Below are 21,175 nucleotides of genomic sequence, written 5' to 3'. Positions count from 1 at the left end.
AAGAATCTTTTGTGGAATGAAAAGATTCCACGGATGTTAAAGGTTCCTCATACAGTAGAAGCGTCAGTGTCAGTAAAGAACCTTCATATGAAAGCGTGGAAGGTGTAGGTTTACAGTTGAAGGTGGATATTTTTCTTCTATCGATCATGACTTGATAAAAGGCTTGTTCCTGTAAAGCTCATCTGCAGCATGCATGGTGCTCATAATAATAATAATTAATACAGTACGTACCTAGAATGAACAAAAGTCACTTTCCAAAAGAAGCTAATGCATACGTGTCCAAAGTTCATTTGTGGCATGAATGAAGACAAAAGTTCCAGCAATCAATATTTTTGACAGCTATTTTACACAATTTCAAAATTGAGCATACATTTTATGGCAAAATCATGTTTATATTGAAATTATATTGTTATAGAATATGAATTAATAGAATTATACTTTTAAAAAAAAGTCAAGTTTAATTTATTGTTACTTGCCCTTTCATTGTTGTTCTTTGTGAAAATTACTAGCAATGTCTGAATGAAAATTGTTTCATAGTGTGTTTGTTTTCAGTGTAACTCCTGATTTACTCGCTAAAGCCATTTTTTTCATGCTGAACCTTTTCAAACTTTTCAGATTTTTCCTTGAAATTTTCTTTTCTTTTATCTTTAAAACTATTTATTCTGAATTTCTTATCACCTTTAGTTCTTCTTATTTCTTTTTAAATGACTTTAGGAACTTTCTTTTAGAATTCTGAATTTCAGGCATTCTATCGAACTCTATTTTTTTTCCCTCTGTATTTCTGTATATTTAAAGTCCATTTATTTAAATGCATTTTGAATAAATAATTTTATTCGATTTATATTTATTTCCCAGATTTTTTTTTTGTATACATTTTAAAGCATTGAATTATTTATTTAAATTTCCATTCAATTTATTTACATTTCCAACTTGCAGTTTTGAATTCGATAAACGCGTAAATGATTTTTGCAACTCACGACTGTGTTGATCCACCATCTAGACCGGCATAAACCAGCCTGAATATTCAAGCTGGTCCCTTCAGCAGAGTTTGACCTTTGACCTTTCAGAGTAAATGTCATAGTTGTGCAGAAGTTCACAGTGTCTTCAGAAATCTCTGTATCAAACACAGACAGGCATCTTTTCTTCCCAGCGTTTGAACTGTTGTTTTGCTGCTTTCAGAAGCACGGTTATGATGTCAGAGTGATTTAGCCGTCTGTCATTCACATCACAGACAGGCCCTGATCTGCCTGCTATCACACGGTCAACTTTAAAGGACAGGAAGAAGAGGCTCTTTTAGATGTCAACATGGTTCAAGACAGACCGCCGTCAGACATCTGCTTTCAACACAACCCATACATCTCTCTCAATCTCTGTTCTGTCTCTTCATTTGAAAGCAGTTTAAAAGGTAGTTTGGCTAATAAGGTTAGCAGCCAACTAGCAGAGGATTTATTCACCAAAGCCAATCTTTACTTGTATTTGATGCTTAGCAAGTGACACTTTTCGATTTTGGCTGAAAGCATGTGACCTATTTTAAGATTTCATGAGTGTCTCTCTGTGTCTCTACAGTGTGTCCAGGGTCATCAGGGTAATAGAGACTCTCGGGTCCTTTGGGTCAAAGATGACAACTTGCTCACTACTGGCTTTAACCAGGTAACTCAGACAGTTTCTGTATACTTAAAAGTACAGTTAAAGGATAAAAGCATGATTATGTTTAATGTAGTGCAATGTGCACTAATCACTCATTTATAATGGGTTTGCTTCTCCGATGTGTTAGTAATGGAATGTAAAGTGTAAGTGTGTCTGTGTTTGCAGATGAGGCAGCAGGAAGTGAGACTCTGGGACAGCAGGAAGTTGAGCTCGTCTCTCAGCTCGGTGTCTTTGGCCACCTCCAATGCGTAAGTCAAACACACCGAAGTGTGATGGGATTTGATAGATTTTCTATGGTTTGTGTAGGGAAATTCGTTGCAGTCTGCAGGTGTGTAAATGCGTGTGCTGGACGGAAGAAAAACCTTGAGCATCAATGACCACATTTACATGTATATAGTTCATTAAATCTTTTATTCTGAAAATAAAATAATAATAATTATCAATGCATTTTTCTCATATCCTTTAAAACGGCATGCAAAAGCACAGTAAATTGGAAAAATGCATGTAATTTTTCCGTATGCATATTGAATGATATTCATTACTTTTAATATTGAATATTTAGTTTGGGGTCAATGGATTTTTTTTTTTTTTAAATTTTAAGAAATAAATACTTTTCTTCAACAGGGATGCATTAAATTGATCAAAAGTCACAGTAAAGACATTCACAAAGTTGCAAAATATTTTTATTTCAAATAAATGCTGTTCTTTTGAACTTTCTGTTCATCAAAGTATCCTGAAAAATATGCACATTTCACGCTTTCCACAAAAATATAAAGCAGCACATCTGTTTTCAACATTGTTCACTATCAGGAATATTTATGAGCAGCAAATCTGAATATTAGACTGATTTCTGAAGGATCACGTGACTCTGAAGACTGGAGGAATGATGCTGAAAATCAGCTTTGAATCACAAGAATAAATTACATTTTTACAGTATATTCATATAGAAAATGGTATTTTAAATAGTAAAAACTTTAATAATGTCAAATAGTTTTACAGTGTTTTTAATCAAACAAATGCATCCTCAAATAAGCATACCAGACTTCTTTCAAAATCAATAAAAAATCTGACTGACAACTTTAAAAATGAGTTGAATTTAAAATCTGATTATGTAGTACACATAATATAATGGAGCACAGTTTAGTAATGATTTAGGAATATGCTTGTGCATGTGAATGTGGTCTTTGAAAGAGCAGGTTCAAGTCTTTCAGCGCTGTGGAGTTTGTTTTAGTAGCGTGGCTGTACGCTCTGATTGTGATGGCGGAGGTCCATCAGGAGGCATCCCATGTGCCTCGGCACTCCTGCAGCCGTGTTAACAGAAGAAACCCTGCAGCTTACACACTTGTGTTGGGGCACCTCTGTTTCCTCTCCTCTGGACAGCGGGCGGTTTGTGCTGTGGTCCGGCGCGCCGCTCAGCCGTAGAGGTGTGTATGGAGCGACTGGAGAGGAGATTTTTTTAGCATGAGCACACAGAGGTTGTTCTCTAAGAATGCTTTGTTTCAATAGGTTTTACACCGTAGGGTTTTAAACACCCAGCTCTTTGGGTCTGGCCTGGTTTCCCCCGGTCAGGCGGATGGAACCATTATTTTTAATAGTGATATATGCACCATTGTAGGAGATTATACGATCCATGAATGTGTCACAGGATCTCAGAAGCTTGTTTCAATAGGCAGATTGTGACTTTATTTGACTTGGACTGAAAGATGCGAGACAACGGAGCTGCTGGCCATCTCGACTGGTTGGAGGAGGCATGAAGTATTTGCCATTGTTGTGTTATTGGTTGACAGAGGAGAGGCAGATCATCTGGAGTCAAGCTGTCTGACATTCTTACATTTTCCTCATGTCAGCACCAGTTCACTCCTAAAAATAAAGGTCCCAGTGACCCTTTCCCCACCAGAATTGTGCCAATGAAGCTGAAGCCCAAAACATGTGTGCTTCCATGGCAGAATATATATATATATTTTTTCCTTCATATTTGGAGTACTTCACTTTTGTTCACGATCATCTTTCCCTGTTGTGTTTTCCTGCATCAAATTGTCTTTCAGTTGTATACGTCAGATCTTGGAGCCGTGTTTGTCTTAAACCTTGCACTACTCTTTATTTCCAGAGTTTTATTCTCCAGGGCCGCCGGCTCAGAGCCGAGTTTCTCTGGCTTAATTGCGTGACTGGTTACGGTCCAGGACAAACTGGAATAAAGAAGTAAATTGGGGGGAAAATGCAATCACCACTTCCCCTTGCTAGCAACAAAACAGGAGGTCAGCTGTTGTCTGCTATCTAAAAGTGTGGAGCATTACAAGCCTAAAGAGATAATGCTGGATCCTGATCTCAGGGTACTGATATGGCACCAGTCAGATAATCACTGCATTACCGCTGAAACATGGTCACAGTGCTCTGATGCTTCATGGAGACTGCAGAAAACCTCCTTTAAAGTCGCCGGGGAGTTCCACTAAATGATGATTCATATTCTAGGTTTAACAGTCCTGAGTCCTGACGGGGAGTTTTAGCAACGACGTGCAGCAAACATTAAGTGAGTTGAGGCAGGGTCATGTTGCTAAACCTCTTGATGTTTCTAAGTGAAAGTGGCTACAAGTCACTCCCTCCTCCGGCTCCGTGTGAGGAATTACCCTTTTGTTTGCTTTTATAACAATTTTATGGTTCATGCCTGTTTTGTGTTGTGATTTACTTTGCAGCCGCACATTGTGGTACGATTGATCTTTCGTTACGAGCTGTTTTTCGAAAACAGACGGTTATGTTTGTTTGTAATTCTGCAATAGTTTTGGGTAAATTGGTGTTTGCATAAATGGTCAAATCATGTCCTGGATTGATGAATATGACACTACTAAGGTACTTTTTCTAACTTAAATAATAACAGTAATAGTATTAATACAATCAATTTTTGGACGCAGTGCCATGGTAATTTCAAGGTTTTTGGACACGTACTGTACCATGGTAACATTTCTTTTGTACCTTTGGTTACTATGAAAATACAGAATATGGCACTCATTTAGTATATAACTATCCAGTGGTGCTCAGCTCTTAAATCATATTTTTCCCATATACTGTAGTGACTTTACCATGATACAGTACTTTTTTTCTGTAATGAGCCCAATACTTTCTCTTTATTCTGGACTGAATTTGGACTTGTTGTGGGTTAATGGATGGGTGCTTTAATAGATATGGAGTATAACAGTCCTCATGCTTGTTTTCCATATTGAACTGATTTGAATCTCAATTGGAGCTTGTTGTGTCCACACCCCCACCTCATAAACATAGTTATAATGACTTTAATGGGACCTTCTGGCCCGGTTGCAATCAACGATCTTTACAATTCTACTCAATTGCAACCAGCTTTTTGTGTAAAGCAGTGTAGCTCACAATCCCAGTTGGGCTTTCAGGAGACCTACAGTACTTCCCCTAGGACACTGATTTAGGTGGACGATCACTCCAAACAAGCAACTGGTCGTCCATATATGTTATAAACTCTTTTGGCTTGTACGTAGCTTCTTCTCTGTTGTAGCTGTTGTAAATGACCAAAAACGTGTTGAGTATTGAGTGTGTTTATCAGGGTCTCAGGGGCTTGGGTGGGGTTTGTTTATTTGACTTTGCCTGTTCGTTCAGCTCCGGCTCTGACCACGGCAAGCTCAGACATCTGCTGTAATCCATCCAAACTCACTTTAATCAGCTGAATTGAGGAGCCTCACTAATAATCCCCCCCCCCCCCCCCCTCTTCCCTCTTGCCAATCAAAGCCATATGAAGGCCAGGATTACCACCAGTGTACCAGTGCTCCAGAACGAGGGGGAACGCTGTGTTTGCGTTTGGCATGTGTTGGGCCGACTGAACAGTAGTTTCATTTTCCTCCCTCGGCGCTCTTTTCTGCTGTCAGTTTTTCTTTTGAGCTACTTTGTGTAGAGGGAGCCAGAGCTGCGGTCGCGTTTAGATCTGGACACGAAGTTCATGTCGGGATTCAAAGTCCAGGTGTTGAGGTGAAATGGCCTAATTTTGAGGTCAATGGAAGCTTGCTAGTTTGTTAGTTAGAGAGCAGTTGTGGGGTGATGGGAAGATGTTTTGGCCTGAAAAGGTTAAGGTTGTGGAAAAAAACTGGCCACCAAATGTGGTCCAGTACAGTACCGCAGTTCAATCATTCCTCTAGAACTTGCATAAGCTGTTAAAAACTCGCCATTTTTTTTTCGCCCACGTCTGCGCTCTTTACCTGGTGACCCCCGTCCCGAGTCGAACTCATACGCGATGGGATTCCAATTAAACGGCGCATGCCGAGGACTAATAAAAAGCTCTCGGTCCTCTCGGAAAGATGCATGTGGAAATATTTGACAGCTAGCAGTTAAACTCCCTCGTAAATCCCGGGCGTCTTTGTATCCGTCCCCCAGGTATTTTCAAAGTGTCGGTGGAATAAGTCCCTTTTTGTGCCGTTGAAAAAGAATAACAAAAAGTAAAGGAAAAAAAATGCTCCTCCCCCCAGAAATATGGTTTTAATTAGGAATTTAGCTCTCCTTCCATCTGCTGGGCTGTTGTTATTCTTATGTGGTGTTTTAAACTGTCCTGATGCTGGTTTGTTTGGTTTGGGGAATTGTCTTGTACTGTTCTTTCCATGTTTTGGCTGTCTGTTAAATGGGTTGATTATAATATTGTCTTTCTCGTTTGTAATATCATATTGGAGAATCTGACCATGTAAATGCATAAGAGCATGTCTTTGTTGCACCATATACAGTAATATGTTGAAAACAGCTGCTCATGATCATATTCAATCATTTAATGTACTGCTTATAGTTTATTATATATAAAGTGCCATAGTTTGTCATGGAAAACATTATATATATATATATATATATATATATATATATATATATATATATATATATATATTATATTTAATTATTGCTTTCAGAACCACATAAAACATTGCAATAACTATACATTTTAACATTTATGGTTTAATTTTGTATATTGAAAAATATTGATGAAAATGTACTTTTTTAAATCTTTTTTTTTTTGCATTTAATTTTATAATACAATAGAAATAGAAATATCTGTGAATATTGAATAACCCTAATATTTTGATTTATTATTGAATTTAATAATAGTACATTGAAGTTTATTTTTTTATGATTTATTTTCGATTTTAAGGTTTTATTCTTTTATATGGTAAGTTAAATTAATACAGTGTAGCTTTTTTAATATTTATACATTTCATTTATTCAATTGGATTCAAAATTATGAAAATCTGTTAATTTTAATAATGTGTATATATATTTTTTTCTTTTTCTTTTTTTCTTTTTCTTTCTTTATTTTGCAAGTATTATTGCAAAATTATTCCATTCAGTTTTCCAATTCCATGTTATTATGGATTTATTTGGAAAATGTATTAATGTAAATATTATTTATATCTTTTATATTTAATTTTAACAATTTTATTTAACATATGTATATAAAACATATGCAATATCTATGAATATTAATATTGTAGTTTTATTCTGTATATTTCAAATTGCACATTGGTGCTAGCTAGCTTGCCATTTCTGTATTCTGTACTGTCAAACAGTAGAGCTAATATGCCTCTTCTCTCCTCTCCCCTATACGTATGTCCCTCTCTTTCGTTGTATTTTTTCTGAAGTGTCTGTGGGTTGGTTGTAAAAGTTTTGGAGCTGTGTGTTGAGCGGCCGTCCTCCACACATGGACACAGAGCGAGCGTGTGTTTTACATTAGTGCATGCTTTCCTGCGCTGCTGCAGAGGCCAATAACTGCTGCCAGCACAGAGTGCCACTTTAACACACACACACACACATACACACACACAGCATGCTGACTCCCATTAATATAGGCCTAAAATTAAATCAAATTTGGAAAGTTTGCAAGATGGAAAAATGCTATATTGAAGCAAGATAATTGAATCTTTTGAAATTATTTTAATGTAACTTGGCATTTCGAACAATTCAAGAGCAAGGGCTCCTGTCAGGAGGGCAAAGTGTGTGATGCTGTTTATTCCTTTGTAGAAAAACAGAAACGTATTAGTGTCAGTTGAACAGCTGATGAGTTACTCAGAAAGTTTTCCTTGGCTGATTGCGGTTGGTCAGTATATTCTGGTCTGTCAGGTCCTCGAGGAGATGTTATGACAGTGTAAGTCATTCACCTGCTTGTGTGGAGGGCGAGCGGAAGAAATTAAGACTTTAATGAGATTCCCAACTTCATCCAAGTGGGACGTGGGTGGGAGACGAAAGAATTTCCTCGTGCTGGGAGACAGGGAATGAAAAGAAAAGATGGAGAGGCTTTTGAAAGAACAGCAGCGGTCATTCATGAAGAGTTTTTCTTTCAATGTTGCTTGAAGGGATCTTAGGCCTTCAATGTGATGCTCACTTTCTGGAAAGTGTGTTAGTCAGTTGGTTATATTTGTGTTTGAGCATCATCCTATCTTAATACGTGAACATGTTCAGTGTGTTTTGCATTTGGACTCAAGTTTTGATAGGGTTTTGTGTGGCCGGGTCAGATTTGAGCAGCCATATGTTGATAACGTTTAATCAAGCTGGCTTATAAATTAGGTGCTTTAAAACAGAATGTATGGGAATATATTTACTTCATGCATGCATGCAATATACCATTCACAGACAGACACAAATCACAGTGTAACATCCACATTCCTGCATAGTTTTAACTCTTTTTATTAACCACATACATGCTGCCAAGTGTGTGTTTTGTCTTTGCAGTCCTGTTTTATTTCACTCAGGCTGCAGGCAACATTGATGGAGTAAGAGGTCAAAAGTCCATCCAGTGGACATCTCTTCTTTTGTTGGGCTTTAAACACTTGCATTGGTGGTCAGTCACTCGGTGGGAATGTTCCCCATCACTGGGTGAGGAAGATGACTGACTGAATGTGTTTGACCTCTCGGTGTGTGTCTATCACGCTTCACTGCCGCTGTGTGAGCTCTTTACACACACTCAGACAAAAACATGTAGCTTTAATTCACATCTTTCTTCAGGACCTCCAGAAATCAGTTTTGTGCTGAATTCTGTTGTGTTTTGTTCAAAGTTCCTCGTCATTATTTTTCTCCTCACTCCTGTTCAGGGGGTTTCTTCACACTTTGGGTCTCTCACAGCATATCATGCATTTATACTGGATTTCAATTTATTCTTCAAACTGTTTTTTTTATATATATTTTTTATTGTTATATATTTATTTAGTATTTAATAGTATTTATTTTTTTAGTTGTTTTCATTTTCATATTAATTTTAGATTCTTTTAATTTAGTTTAAATGTTGTGTATGTTTTTTTTTCATATATATATTTATGGTTTAGGTCTGCCTATGTATAACTGTTTTGGTGCCAATTTTGTTTAAAACTGTTTTATGCAGGGTTGTTAAGAGTTTTTTTATACACCAATATAACTTAAATAAAAATATATTTTTTTCCCTTTTTTTAGTAATTTATTTGTATTTAACATTATATATATTTTTTTTATTGTATAAGTAATAATTAGATAAAATATAAAAATAGATATTTAATGATTTCATTATTTTATAACAATTATTTAATTTTATTTATTTAATATAATTTAATAATATTTCATAATATTCATTTGACATATACCTGAAATAGAAATGTCCATTTTTACTCTCTTTATTTGTAATTTTATTAAAATATTATTTAATAAATGTATTTATTTATATTACATTTTTAAAATTTTATTCCTATTTTACGAATTGTTTATATTAATATATAGTTTATATCCTGTACCGTAGCTTGTTCCAGATCTGTCCATTATTCTGTCTGTTTTATAGCAGAAGCCGTTTGCTGAGACTGGCGTTCATCAGCGGCCGTTTCGCTCTGACGCTCTTTTACCTCGTTTGTGAATGTTTGTCTTGTGCTGGTTCTTCTTTTGGGACTTTTCCCCCTATATAATGCTCTTCTTGTGTGCTAGCAGCCCTGAAGCCCACCGGAGCAAAGCTGCCCCTCAGTTGGAAAATATATGAGCTTAAAAAAAGAAAGGCTTCTTTTTAAAGCGACAGAAAAAACGCGCACACACACAAACACGACACATATCTCAACCCCTACTTTACAAACCACCTTTCTGGAAGCGGCCCCGAATAAATAGACACCTATCCATGTGAGCGAGGACGGGAAATGAAAAAAGCTCCAGTGTTGACCATTCTGCGGTTCATTGTAAATGACATCTCTTTTCAGGAGATGGATTTAGAAGCTGTTGTGGTCGAGGGGCAGCGCTGGACGTCCGAGAGCCAGTGAGACGAGGGCCATTAGGGCTGATCTGCAGTTTCCACTGGGCAGTGGATCGGCGTCAGGCTGCGAGGTGCCAGACCCGGCCTAATGTGCCTCGCTGTTTATTACAGAGCAGCACAGACGGTCTGAACCACACACTCATGAGCCAGGCCCCAAAAAAACTTACTACTGGATAGTATTTGCCATTTTTGGAGATGGAGATGTTTGAGAGAGGACAGTTCAGTGTGTGCTGGACTCAAGGCCGCACTGCAGAAATGAGAGAAGATACATTTTCTGGAGAAGCAACAGTTTGTGATATATCAAGATTTATTTTCATAGATTGCATCTTGAATATGAATGGATTTGAACTTATTGCAGATTATTTTTTTCTTGTTTTCAACGTATTTATACACTAGTGTTCAAGATTCGTTCATTGAAAATATGTGTGTGTGTGTGTTTGTGTGTGTGTGTATTTATGTATTTATTTATTTATTTTTTTACATTTTATATTTGTTAATTTATAACTGTTTAAAAATCTAAATAGTGCAATTTCAAATTTTCCATTTTGAATGTAGTGTAAAATGTAATTTATTCCTGTGATCAAAGCTGTATTTTCAGCATCATTACTGCAGAAGGACAGAAGGACTTCTGTAGCTTTAAGAAACAAAAACAGTTTCATTCTTACAGTGAAGACTGTTGTTTATTTTGAATTTAATTATTAATTTCTGCAGTAGGCTGTTAACTGCTTGCATAAAATAAACATTAAAGCACAGTTTGTTTCATTTGTCTCTTTTTAGTCTATTGCATTTGTCCTTTGCTTTTTTATTACGGACAGTTTAATTATTTTCAGTAATTTTCTATAATTTTGTTGACTTTTTGTTTGTTTGTTTGAAATTCCGCTGGTCTCTACAATGTAGATGTCATAGCAACCTTATTTACAGAAAATACATATTTGATATGTATCACTTTCTTTAAATAAATCACTCATATAGTCTTGGTCATATGGCCCCCTCATGATCGTGTAAAATAATCGTGATTACAGTATTGACCAAAATAATCGTGATTATGATTTTTGTCATAATCGAGCAGCCCTACTTTTTACTGGCACTTAACCGATTGAATGCATCCTTGCTGGATAAAAGTGTTAATTTCTGTAAAAATTAGTGAATAAATAAAGAACTTACTCAAACCATTTGAATCATAGTGTATCAAACTTTCCGCAAGATCATTTTAAACATTGATAATGTTTCATGAGCAGCAAATTGGCTTATTAGCATGGTTTCTGGAGGATCATGTGATCTTCGACTAAATACATGCAGGCATGAGAGACGTCTTTCAAAAACCTCCAAAATAAAAGAATAAGAAATACATAAATTCATATATATGTACGTTTATATATACACTTTAATTTTGTATAAGACATATTTTATTAAGTATAACAAAATAAGATATTATTATTATTATTGTTCATTCACTAGAATATATCATCATTATACAGTAAATGAAGCAGAATAGGAATTCTGTCATTATTTTCTTGCACTCGTTTCATTCTAAAGCTGTTGTTTTTCCATTTAACACAAAAGAGATTTGAGAACAGACATTTATCTGCTGCTCATACACAGCTATCGGCGTGTTGTGTGGATATTAGCTTTGTAAAGATTATTCCTTTTGTGCCTAATGAAAAAAGCAACCACATGTGGGTTTGGAATGACATGAGGATGAGAAAAACCTCCGTTGTGAGTGACTTACGTTAGTTTATACTTAAATGTCACATTTTTGCCTAATGTTGAGTGTTTGTTGTCTTACGTCTCCTTCTTGCCCCCATCAGTGTCATTCTTGAGTTCATGTTTGATGGTTCTGCTGATTTAAACTACTTCTTAATTGGTCTAAAAACATCTCATAAAGGTTATGTGCTTCCTGAGCCGTCACTGAGGCTCTCAGTGTGAATCAGACTCTGAGATCATGTCAATGTCCAGACTCTTCCTGCAGCACACGCGTGCGTCTCTCTGAATAACTATACCTGCTCTGTCTGACTGCATGTGAGCGTCTGTTTGTTGTAGGGAGCCGACGTCCCGTTTGGAGGTCACGCCGGTCAGAGGTCACGTCTTCTCCTGGCTCGCTGTAAAAGACGCTCTTTATGAGCAGTTCAGCGTGGGAGGGCCGCTACGTTTGTTGAGTTTGGGATTTAACTAGATTTGATGTTTTTTAGAAGAAATATGTGTGATGCTCATATGCTCACTGATAATGAACATCGGAGTCATGAGCAAATGACTCTTATGAACCAGTTCTTTTTAGTGAATCAGAAATATACAGAGTGACCAGTGCAGTCTGAATCTTTAATGAGTGATACTGCTTAGTGCTTTGATTCTCTAAAAATGATTTACCTATACTGTCCGATTTATTAAAAATAAACAATTTTTAAGGATCACTACACTAGTTGCACTTTGTTTTTGATTTGTTAAAAAGAACCAGTTAACACGAGTCATTTGTGCAAGAATTGGACTGCACTGTTCGTGCTACATGTTTTTGATTCACTAAAAAGAACCGCTTCATAAGAGTCATTCTTTTGGGATTTGGGCTACACCCGTGGTTCTCAATTCCAGTCCTGGAATCTCCCTCCAAACGAGTTGATGATCTGAATTAGGTGCGCATACAAAAAAACAAAATAATTCTTCCGGTAATTGAACTACACAGGTCGTGCTGTAGTTTTCGAATCACTGAAAAGAGCCAGATCATAAGAGTCATTTGTTTAGGATCGGACTACTCTGATCATGCTGCATGTTCTTGATTCACTAAGAAGAATCAGCTTACAAACGTCATTCGATAAGAAATTGGTCACACTTTGTTTTTGTTCCAATAAAAAGAGCCATTACTGTAACTAGTAAGAGTCATTTGTTCAAGAATTCAAACTTCAATGGATGCACTGTGCAGTATGCTTTTGATTCACTAAAACACAAACAAAGGTTCATAAGACTCATTCATTTTGGAATCTAGTGTTGTGTGGTCTGTTTTTGATTCACTGAAAGGAACGGCTTCACAAGAATCATTTGTTTGGGAAACAGACAACACTGGTTGCTCTGTCTTTTTGTGAAGTCATCCGGTTCTAGTATTGTGTTTAAGAATGAAACTGGTTCTGAATAAGACCCGGTTCTCAGTTCTCAACCTTAATGATTTCACATGCTTCCTGTATGATTTTTTTAATTTTGACACCCAAGGAAGAACTGTGAACTTCTAACATGAAGAACAGGCCCATTGTAATTGCTCGTATGGTGAGTCCGGTTTTGGGCGTAGGTGACCAAAGCCTGTTTGTGTTGCTGTCAAACTAATGTCTGTGTGGTCCGACACAGCTGCTTCTGAATCCTGTTCAGACTTTGTCAGGAAGGGACTGTGAAGCACCAATGCACACACACACACACACACACACACATCTTCTCTGTGCTGGGCTGAGATATTGTTTTTAATGAGCAGAAACGATGACTGCAGGCTGTGTTTTTGGGCAGTGTTTCTGTCATGCTCTGAGCTCCTCTAGCTTCAGCACTTTATGAGGCCCATGTTTGCACTTCCACACAGTGTGTGTGTGTATGTGTGTGTTCCTCAAGTCTCCCGCAGTGCAAAAATGTGTGTCCTCGGGCTTCTTGTTGTAATTCAAGGTAGGCAGCAGCGTTGAGTTCACATCCTCTTGCCCTTCACAGCGTTTCTTTATCTCTTAATTTTTCAATACATTACTAGAACTGACTGAAGCTGGCATTTGGTAATGAACTAGCCATGTAAAAATGCATAAGGGCACATTGTACAAGAAGAAAAGAGCCGTCTGTTCACATAACAATTGTGTTAAAAAAGTGCACAATATTTGATACAAGTAACACTAATTAGGTTATATTTGTTAACATTAGTTAATGCACTGGGTTCCATTGACATCATACTACTTTTTGATCTGCTTATTGATTATGTATTTATTCAATGTATACATTTAATGATTTTAAATATTAAATAAATGAAATATTTTTAATTACATTTTTCATTCATCTCTGATTTAATGATATAGGTTAATGTTAATTTATCAGTTAACATTGACATTTATTTATTTTATAACTATTACATTTACTTCTATATTTAAATTAATTTGAATCATAATAATAAGAATAATATCAGCAATTTACCTTATTTATTTATTTATTATAAATACATACAAATCTGTTTGTTAACATTATTTAATGCATTTAAGTATCATTGACATCAAACAACATTTTTGCAGCATTTATTGATCCAGGTTAATGCTATTTTATCAATTCATTATGTTTGCATTTACGGTTTATGCATTATTTTACAACAAAGTACATTCAATTATACATTTAATAGATATACAGATGTAGTGCATTCAAATAATATTAACATCCCTAAATAATACGTTTTCTTGATTAGAATACATAAAATAATTAATCAGTTTGGTAACTGATTTATTAATCTGTTAATGTTAATTTATTAGTATTGATTTACATTTTATAGATTCATTTTAAATTAGATGTTTTTCTTTATTTCATAAATATAATATATAATATTTCTTTATAATTTTTATAATAATGATAGTTTTAGTATTTAATTGGACTACATTAGACTACAACAAAGTGGTTTTGTTGTTCTGGAGGTGGTCTTTCTCTGCCCTTAGGCGAAGGTAGAGCTCATTAGCTTATGTTTAAACTTCTAGTCTGCCGAGACCAGATTCCTCCCAAACCGAACCGTCTGTGAATCAGTTCTCGCACAGTCAGCTCTGGTAATGCAGGTCCAGGTCATTAGATTGTGAGACATTCTAAACACTGACTTAATGCACTGGTGTCATTTGTTTTCAGTCCAGCTTGGTGAGCTCACACTTGCTTCGCTTCGCCTGGAGCTGATTTGTTTGAACCTGTGAGATAATGCCGATGCAGATGTGTGAAAAAATCGACTCTCGTATTTCACAGCCTGTTTTTATTCTAGGTCACGTTCGGCTGGCTGATGGTGCATCTTAGGCTCTCGGTTCTGGGCCAAACACACAATCAAATTGAGAACAAATGTCTGATAAGGAAAACCAGGCTTTCCCACGCTAACGTGAACATGCGTTTGCACACGCTGCGGTCCCTGAGGAGAAAGTTGTGTTTTGGGTTTCAGACGGGCTACGCCTGGAGTTGGCAGCAGTATGTGTGCCGCTAATGGTTTCATTCCTGTATACTGACAACAAACACATCCACAAATCACTTTGAAATCATCCTTTATGGCGTGTGGAAGATGTTGGACAGGCATTAGTGATTGAGAGCAGGTGTGTAGTTTAGCAGAGCTGTAGTCATCACTGACCCACGTGTATCGCTGGAATTAACGTCTGTCTCAGGTGATCTGATCTCGGGGGATCCGGTCTCAGATGATCCAGGCCCGTATTCAGGAAAAATCTTAGTGCTAAGAGTTACTCCTAGTAACAAAATTCCAAGAAAATTGTTAGAAATGTGGGTGATTCCTCTTAAGATTAAAGAAAAGATCCTAGTAAAGAAAAAAGTCGTCAAGAAAGCGTCATAACCCTTAAAAAAGCTCTTAAAGGGTTGGTTCACCCAATAATCAAAATGATGTCATTAATGACTCACCCTAATGTCTTTCCAAACCCGTGAGACCTCCGTTTATCTTCGGAACACAGTTTAAGATATTTTAGATTTAGTCCGAGAGCTTTCTGTTCCTCCATTGAAAATGTATGTTCAGTATACTGTCTATGTTCAGAAAGGTAAGAAAAACATCATCAAAGTAGTCCATGTGACGTCAGAGGGTCAGTTAGAATTTGTTGACGCATCGAAAATACATTTTGGTCCAAAAATAGCAAAAACTACGACTTTATTCAGCATTGTCTTCTCTTCCGTGTCTGTGAGAGAGAGTTCAAATCAAAGCAGTTTGTGATCTCCGGTTCGCGAACTGAATCGTTTTAAACGGTTCGCTTCTCCAGTATGCGTTAATCTACAAATGACTTATGCTGTTAACTTTTTTAATGTGGCTGACACTCCCTCTGAGTTCAAACAAACTAATATCCCGGAGTAATTCATTTACTCAAACAGTACACTGACTGAACTGCTGTGAAGAGAGAACTGAGGATGAACACAGAGCCGAGCCAGATAACGAACGAAAGATTGACTCGTTCTCGAGTCAAGAACTGGTTGCGTCGGTTTTCGGATCACCAGTAGTTCTTTCGGACAGTTTGATTCAATAAACCGGTTGAAGAAAACGGCTCACCGGTTGTTTTGCGCTCGACGTAATGGCGTCATTGGCGATGATTGCCCTTGATTCAAGCCTTCGGTCTCGTAAAGTCCAGTTCAAACAGAAACGTACTGTACAGTAGCATCACGAATACTATCTGTATGAATGTCAATGATATGCAATCGCATAATTTTCTGACACTGAATTTGCATCACGCACAGAACACAAAACTGATGAAAACTGCTCCAGTGCTGTGCCAGGGTTTAAAACCTTCAAATGAAACCCAGCTTATTTCTCTGTCACAGTAACATGCACAGAGTGAAACCAGACCTGTACTACAAGTTGTCCATTTCATGCAGTGCATGTTTTTTGAGAATGCGGTCGTGAGTCCTGAAAATAGACGGGACAATAGACATTAACATATTTGGAAACTGGAAAAAAAGTAATTTTGCAGTAGTGATGATTTTGGTCTGTCATAACTTTCTACAAACAAAGTGATCACAAAAACAATAACATATATATATATATATATATATACAGTACAGACACACCTTCTCATTCAAAGAGTTTTCTTTATTTTCATGACTATGAAAATTGTAGAGTCACACTGAAGGCATCAAGGGCTATTTGATCAAGAAGGAGAGTGATGGGGTGCTGCGCCAGATGACCTGGCCTCCACAGTCACCGGACCTGAACCCAATCGAGATGGTTTAGGGGTGAGCTGGACCGCAGACAGAAGGCAAAAGGGCCAACAAGTGCTAAGCATCTCTCGGGGAACTCCTTCAAGACTGTTGGAAGACCATTTCAGGTGACTACCTCTTGAAGCTCATCAAGAGAATGCCAAGAGTGTGCAAAGCAGTAATCAAAGCAAAAGGTGGCTACTTTGAAGAACCTACAATATGACATATTTTCAGTTGTTTCACACTTTTTTGTTATGTATATAATTCCATATATAATTCCACATGTGTTAATTCATAGTTTTGATGCCTTCAGTGTGACTCTACAATTTTCATAGTCATGAAAATAAAGAAAACTCTTTGAATGAGAAGGTGTGTCCAAACTTTTGGTCTGTACTGTGTTTATATATATATATATATATATATATATCATTGAAATGTTTGATAAGACATTTCAATGATAAAATTTAGTTTTAGTCTAATGGACATCAGCATGCATTGATATAAGGTATTACATGTCACTGATTTCTCTATTTGATGCACATACAATTATTGGCATCACTTAATTTTCCCCAAATGTGGAGCAGGTTTGTTTAGTAATTGGATGTCCCACCAGAACATCTCCAGGATCCAGCACCTTTGAGGTTTTTGAGCATTAGTACCCCATCTTATTTTCCTCTCATGCCTTTCTTCTTCTCCATTGTTCAGTGAAATCATCCTCCATCCTTTTCTTGCAGTTCATAATAGCCACATGCCTCATGCGGAGCTCAGTGTTCACGACATTCTTCTGTCATTATTCTTTCATTTTCTTTAGTCTTCCCAGTCCCCATCTTCTCTATCTGCGATGCTAGCAGCAGCATTCCTGTGGTCCGTGGCCCCGGGGCCAAATTCAAACCATACAAGAGACCAATCCGTACAAATTGTGTGCCTTTCAGAGACTCTATGCAGGGTGTATGCAAGTAAAATAATGACAAAAGTATCCGAAATAAAACAGCATGTTGAATTGCACTGAAAAAAATTATGCATTGGATCAACAGTGCTTGCATTTGAATGCCTTGTATCTTCAGAGCTAGCATTTGTAGGGGCTGAAATTCAACATAGTTGTTTTTTAAGCTGTGAATATTTCAATTCAAAACATTTCACACACATTTTCATAATTAAAAATGCAATTATTCGGATTCACCTTCCAGAGCTCACTCCAAAATATTTAAAAATACAATTTATAATATTCAACGACAATTTTCATTTCTTTTTATTTCACTTTACAAATTCGCTTCCACTAATTCATTGCATTTCTTACTACTTAACTAACTGTAATTACTGCATCTGCTGTTAGTTGCTCACCAGCAGGTGATGATGGAGAACAAAGCAACATATTGAGCTAGTCATTCATTCACAAAAACTGATTTGCATAAATAGAGCAAGTGGTAAGAAGAACTTATTATTATGAGGGCTGGTATGTATATTTGGAAAAGCTGATTGAGACTCAAAAGCTGTGTTTACATTTAATACAGCATCTTCACTGTTACTCGTTTCCCCGTGTAGACACATGTAAGCAGCTTTCTCTGCCAAATGAGATGACGCTGATATACAGAATACATCTTAAGCCCGATTCGGACGGTAATTGTTTCTCATGTGAACATCTGTAAAAAATAAATGTACATATCACCTCAGTGATAAAACTCATGGATTCGGATGGCGATCTATTATTAGAGGAGGAGTGAGTTCTGCGAACATGGGAACGTTTCTGTTTCTGTGACCAGTCACGTAATTGTCTGCTGTTACTAAAATTTATTTTATTTACCAAATGCATTTAAAAAATACTTATTATTATGTAAGATATATTCTTATTATTCCAAGCATATTTTATAATATCTAATCCTATTTATTATTTGATTATTTCAATCTCCTGTTTAAAAAGACACACTATAGTTATAATTATATGCGATATAGATATGTAGCTTGTATATCGGTTTATAATACACATTTTAAAACTGTATTGCATACCTGCTGCTGTCATAATAAAGACCCATTTCAAATGTTCTAAGTGCCTTCCTTCTCTTTCTGCTCCTGGTCGCTGAGAGCAATTATGAAGTATTGTTCTTTTGATGCATGTATGCAAATTACAACGAAGTACGAAGTTTACGTACTGTACCTTATGGTGTTCGGGAGTGCTCAAAAAGGGGTTAAGCACTGAATTTTGAATTGACTTCTTGTAAACTCAGAAAACCTCTTATGCCACACTCCAGGATTCCCCAGCGATGCTAAATGCGCCTCAATGAAATAATAGAGTGACTTAAACAAGACCTCAGATCTCATTATACACCTTTTTGATGATGCAAACTATACAGATGGGGTCAGAAGAACACAACACTCTGCATGTTCTTCATAATTGCTTTTCTAGAGCTGTAAAGGTTATGTATATTGTCTGGACATTTGCTTTCCCTTGCCACTATCTATATACAGTGAACTATACACTGTTCACTCGTTTATATCACTGTATTATTTCATTAAGGTCCGTTAAGCATCGTTGGGGAATCCTGGAGTGTGACATCAGTGGGAAAACCCTATTACAACTCTTAAGTTAAAGAAACTAAGCAACTGAAAACAATATTTATCCTAGATGTAATGTTAGTTCTACTTACTGCTTGCTTCATTTCTACAAATCAGATGTTGTGAATGAAGGATTTGCTCTACCTGTTGCTTTGGTCTCCATCAACACCTGCTTGCACCATTCACTGGTGAGCAACTAACAGCAGCTGGAGATCATGCATCAGTACTCTACTGCTATTCCTGTAGCTCCCAGATGTACAGTGCTGAATTTTCTGCCGAATTTGAACCACTGAATTAGTGGAAGCGAATCTGTAATTGCCTGTCGAATATTATACATCATTTTTGTAACAGATTGAATGTGTTGGAAGTGAACTCTAGAAGGTGTTCCACTCTTTGTGAATCTCCCCCACATTTTTGAATGGGTTTTGTTTCACAATCCTCTCCAGGGTGCGGTTATCCCTATTGCTTGTACACTTTTTTTCTACCACATCTTTTCCTTCCCTTCGCCTCTCTATTAATGTGCTTGGACACAGAGCTCTGTGAACAACCAGCCTCTTTTGCAATGACCTTTTGTGTCTTGCCCTCCTTGTGCAAAACAAATTGTCTGCACAATATTTTAAGATTACATTTTTTTTTGTCAAGTTTTGTTATTATTTAACTGATATTAAATATTTACATTTTCTGCCTATTTTGCAATATACTGTAGCATCACCAAAAGGCTAGAAGGTTAGCTGGTTAGATCTTCCCTTCACTAGACTTAGTTTTCATAATTCAGTTTCAGTCTTTCTTATAGCAAATTTTAAAAGCTATATTTATCTGTCCTATTGCACATTATATTGTCATGATGTCTAAATTCTTTAGTAGAGTACAAGTTTTTTTACATTTTTCTTTGAAGTAATATATACAATATTTTTGTGTTTACTGGACAAAAAATAATTTTGGCCTTATTGATGTCAGCCAGAATTTTAAAATCACTGCATCCCTAGACTGTAAATTGATCCCTCGCAGCCTCGTTATCATTAAAAGGTTCATAGTCATGTTTTTACCTGTAGGTTTGGTGTAACAGTAGGCGTATTTATGCCACGAATGAGGCATACACCAGGACAAATATGTGAATGGGAACCTCTTTCCATAAGACACAAGACACACGTTTTAAGCCCTGGCTTCATCACTCTACAGCTGTGCGTGGAAACAAAACCTCTGCAGCCCAACTTAAAAACAAGGAGCAGAACAATATTTACTCAGCAGTAATTTTCTGTGGAAATTTTGGAAGACAATTTGAAAAAGTCAGCTCGAGTGTCTACAATAGGCCCTTTGAGCCGCTCAGGTTGAGTCTGGCTTTGGAGCGCGGCCAGAGGACCAGCTCTCTTAAAATCACAGAATAATGGAGGCCTTTTATTGAAAAGCTGGAGAGCAGACGCGCACACACACACACACATCCTGTGACTGACGTGTGCTTGTACACTTGATGCCTTGGCTGTTGTTCTCTCAGTTTGAGTTAACAGAGTTTTTGTTGTTTTTAATTGTTTGACATGATTGTACTCATTACAAATGGAAATGCTGGAAAGCGCTAGGCTGCTTTATGTGTTTGTGCTGTTAAATGTTTTTAAAATACAACAGATTGCTGCTGGATGTTTCTAGATAAGCAAACTCTGGAGACGGTGTGAGCATTTGTTGCAAACCCGTCCAGATGTACCTGTAAAACAGGTGGACAGTCTAAACTAAAGGATGTGTGTATTAACAAACCATGCTCATTAGCGCCAGTCCGATGACGTGGATGGAGGCAAAACGGCACCAATTAGGTTTTTAATAAAAATTCTTCTTTACCTCAAGCTTTCTCCATAAAGGGAAAATCTGTTACTTTTC

The 21,175-nt window shown here is 36.8% G+C and overlaps 1 protein-coding gene across 1 annotated transcript in view; it reads left to right on the top strand.

Moving 5' to 3' along the window:
• Positions 1-21,175, top strand: part of LOC132149574 (coronin-7-like) — a 114,624-nt gene that overhangs the window by 38,014 nt on the left and 55,435 nt on the right. Inside the window, exons 8-9 of the mRNA XM_059558952.1 lie at positions 1,567-1,650; positions 1,813-1,895. Coding sequence (XP_059414935.1) covers positions 1,567-1,650; positions 1,813-1,895 — 167 coding nt within the window. The remainder of the gene's footprint in view (positions 1-1,566; positions 1,651-1,812; positions 1,896-21,175) is intronic.

The sequence above is a fragment of the Carassius carassius genome, chromosome 9 (genome assembly GCF_963082965.1).
Source record: "Carassius carassius chromosome 9, fCarCar2.1, whole genome shotgun sequence".
Taxonomy (NCBI): domain Eukaryota; kingdom Metazoa; phylum Chordata; class Actinopteri; order Cypriniformes; family Cyprinidae; genus Carassius; species Carassius carassius.
The sequence above is the reverse complement of the archived record's forward strand: the minus strand, read 5'-3'. Positions and strand labels throughout refer to the sequence as shown.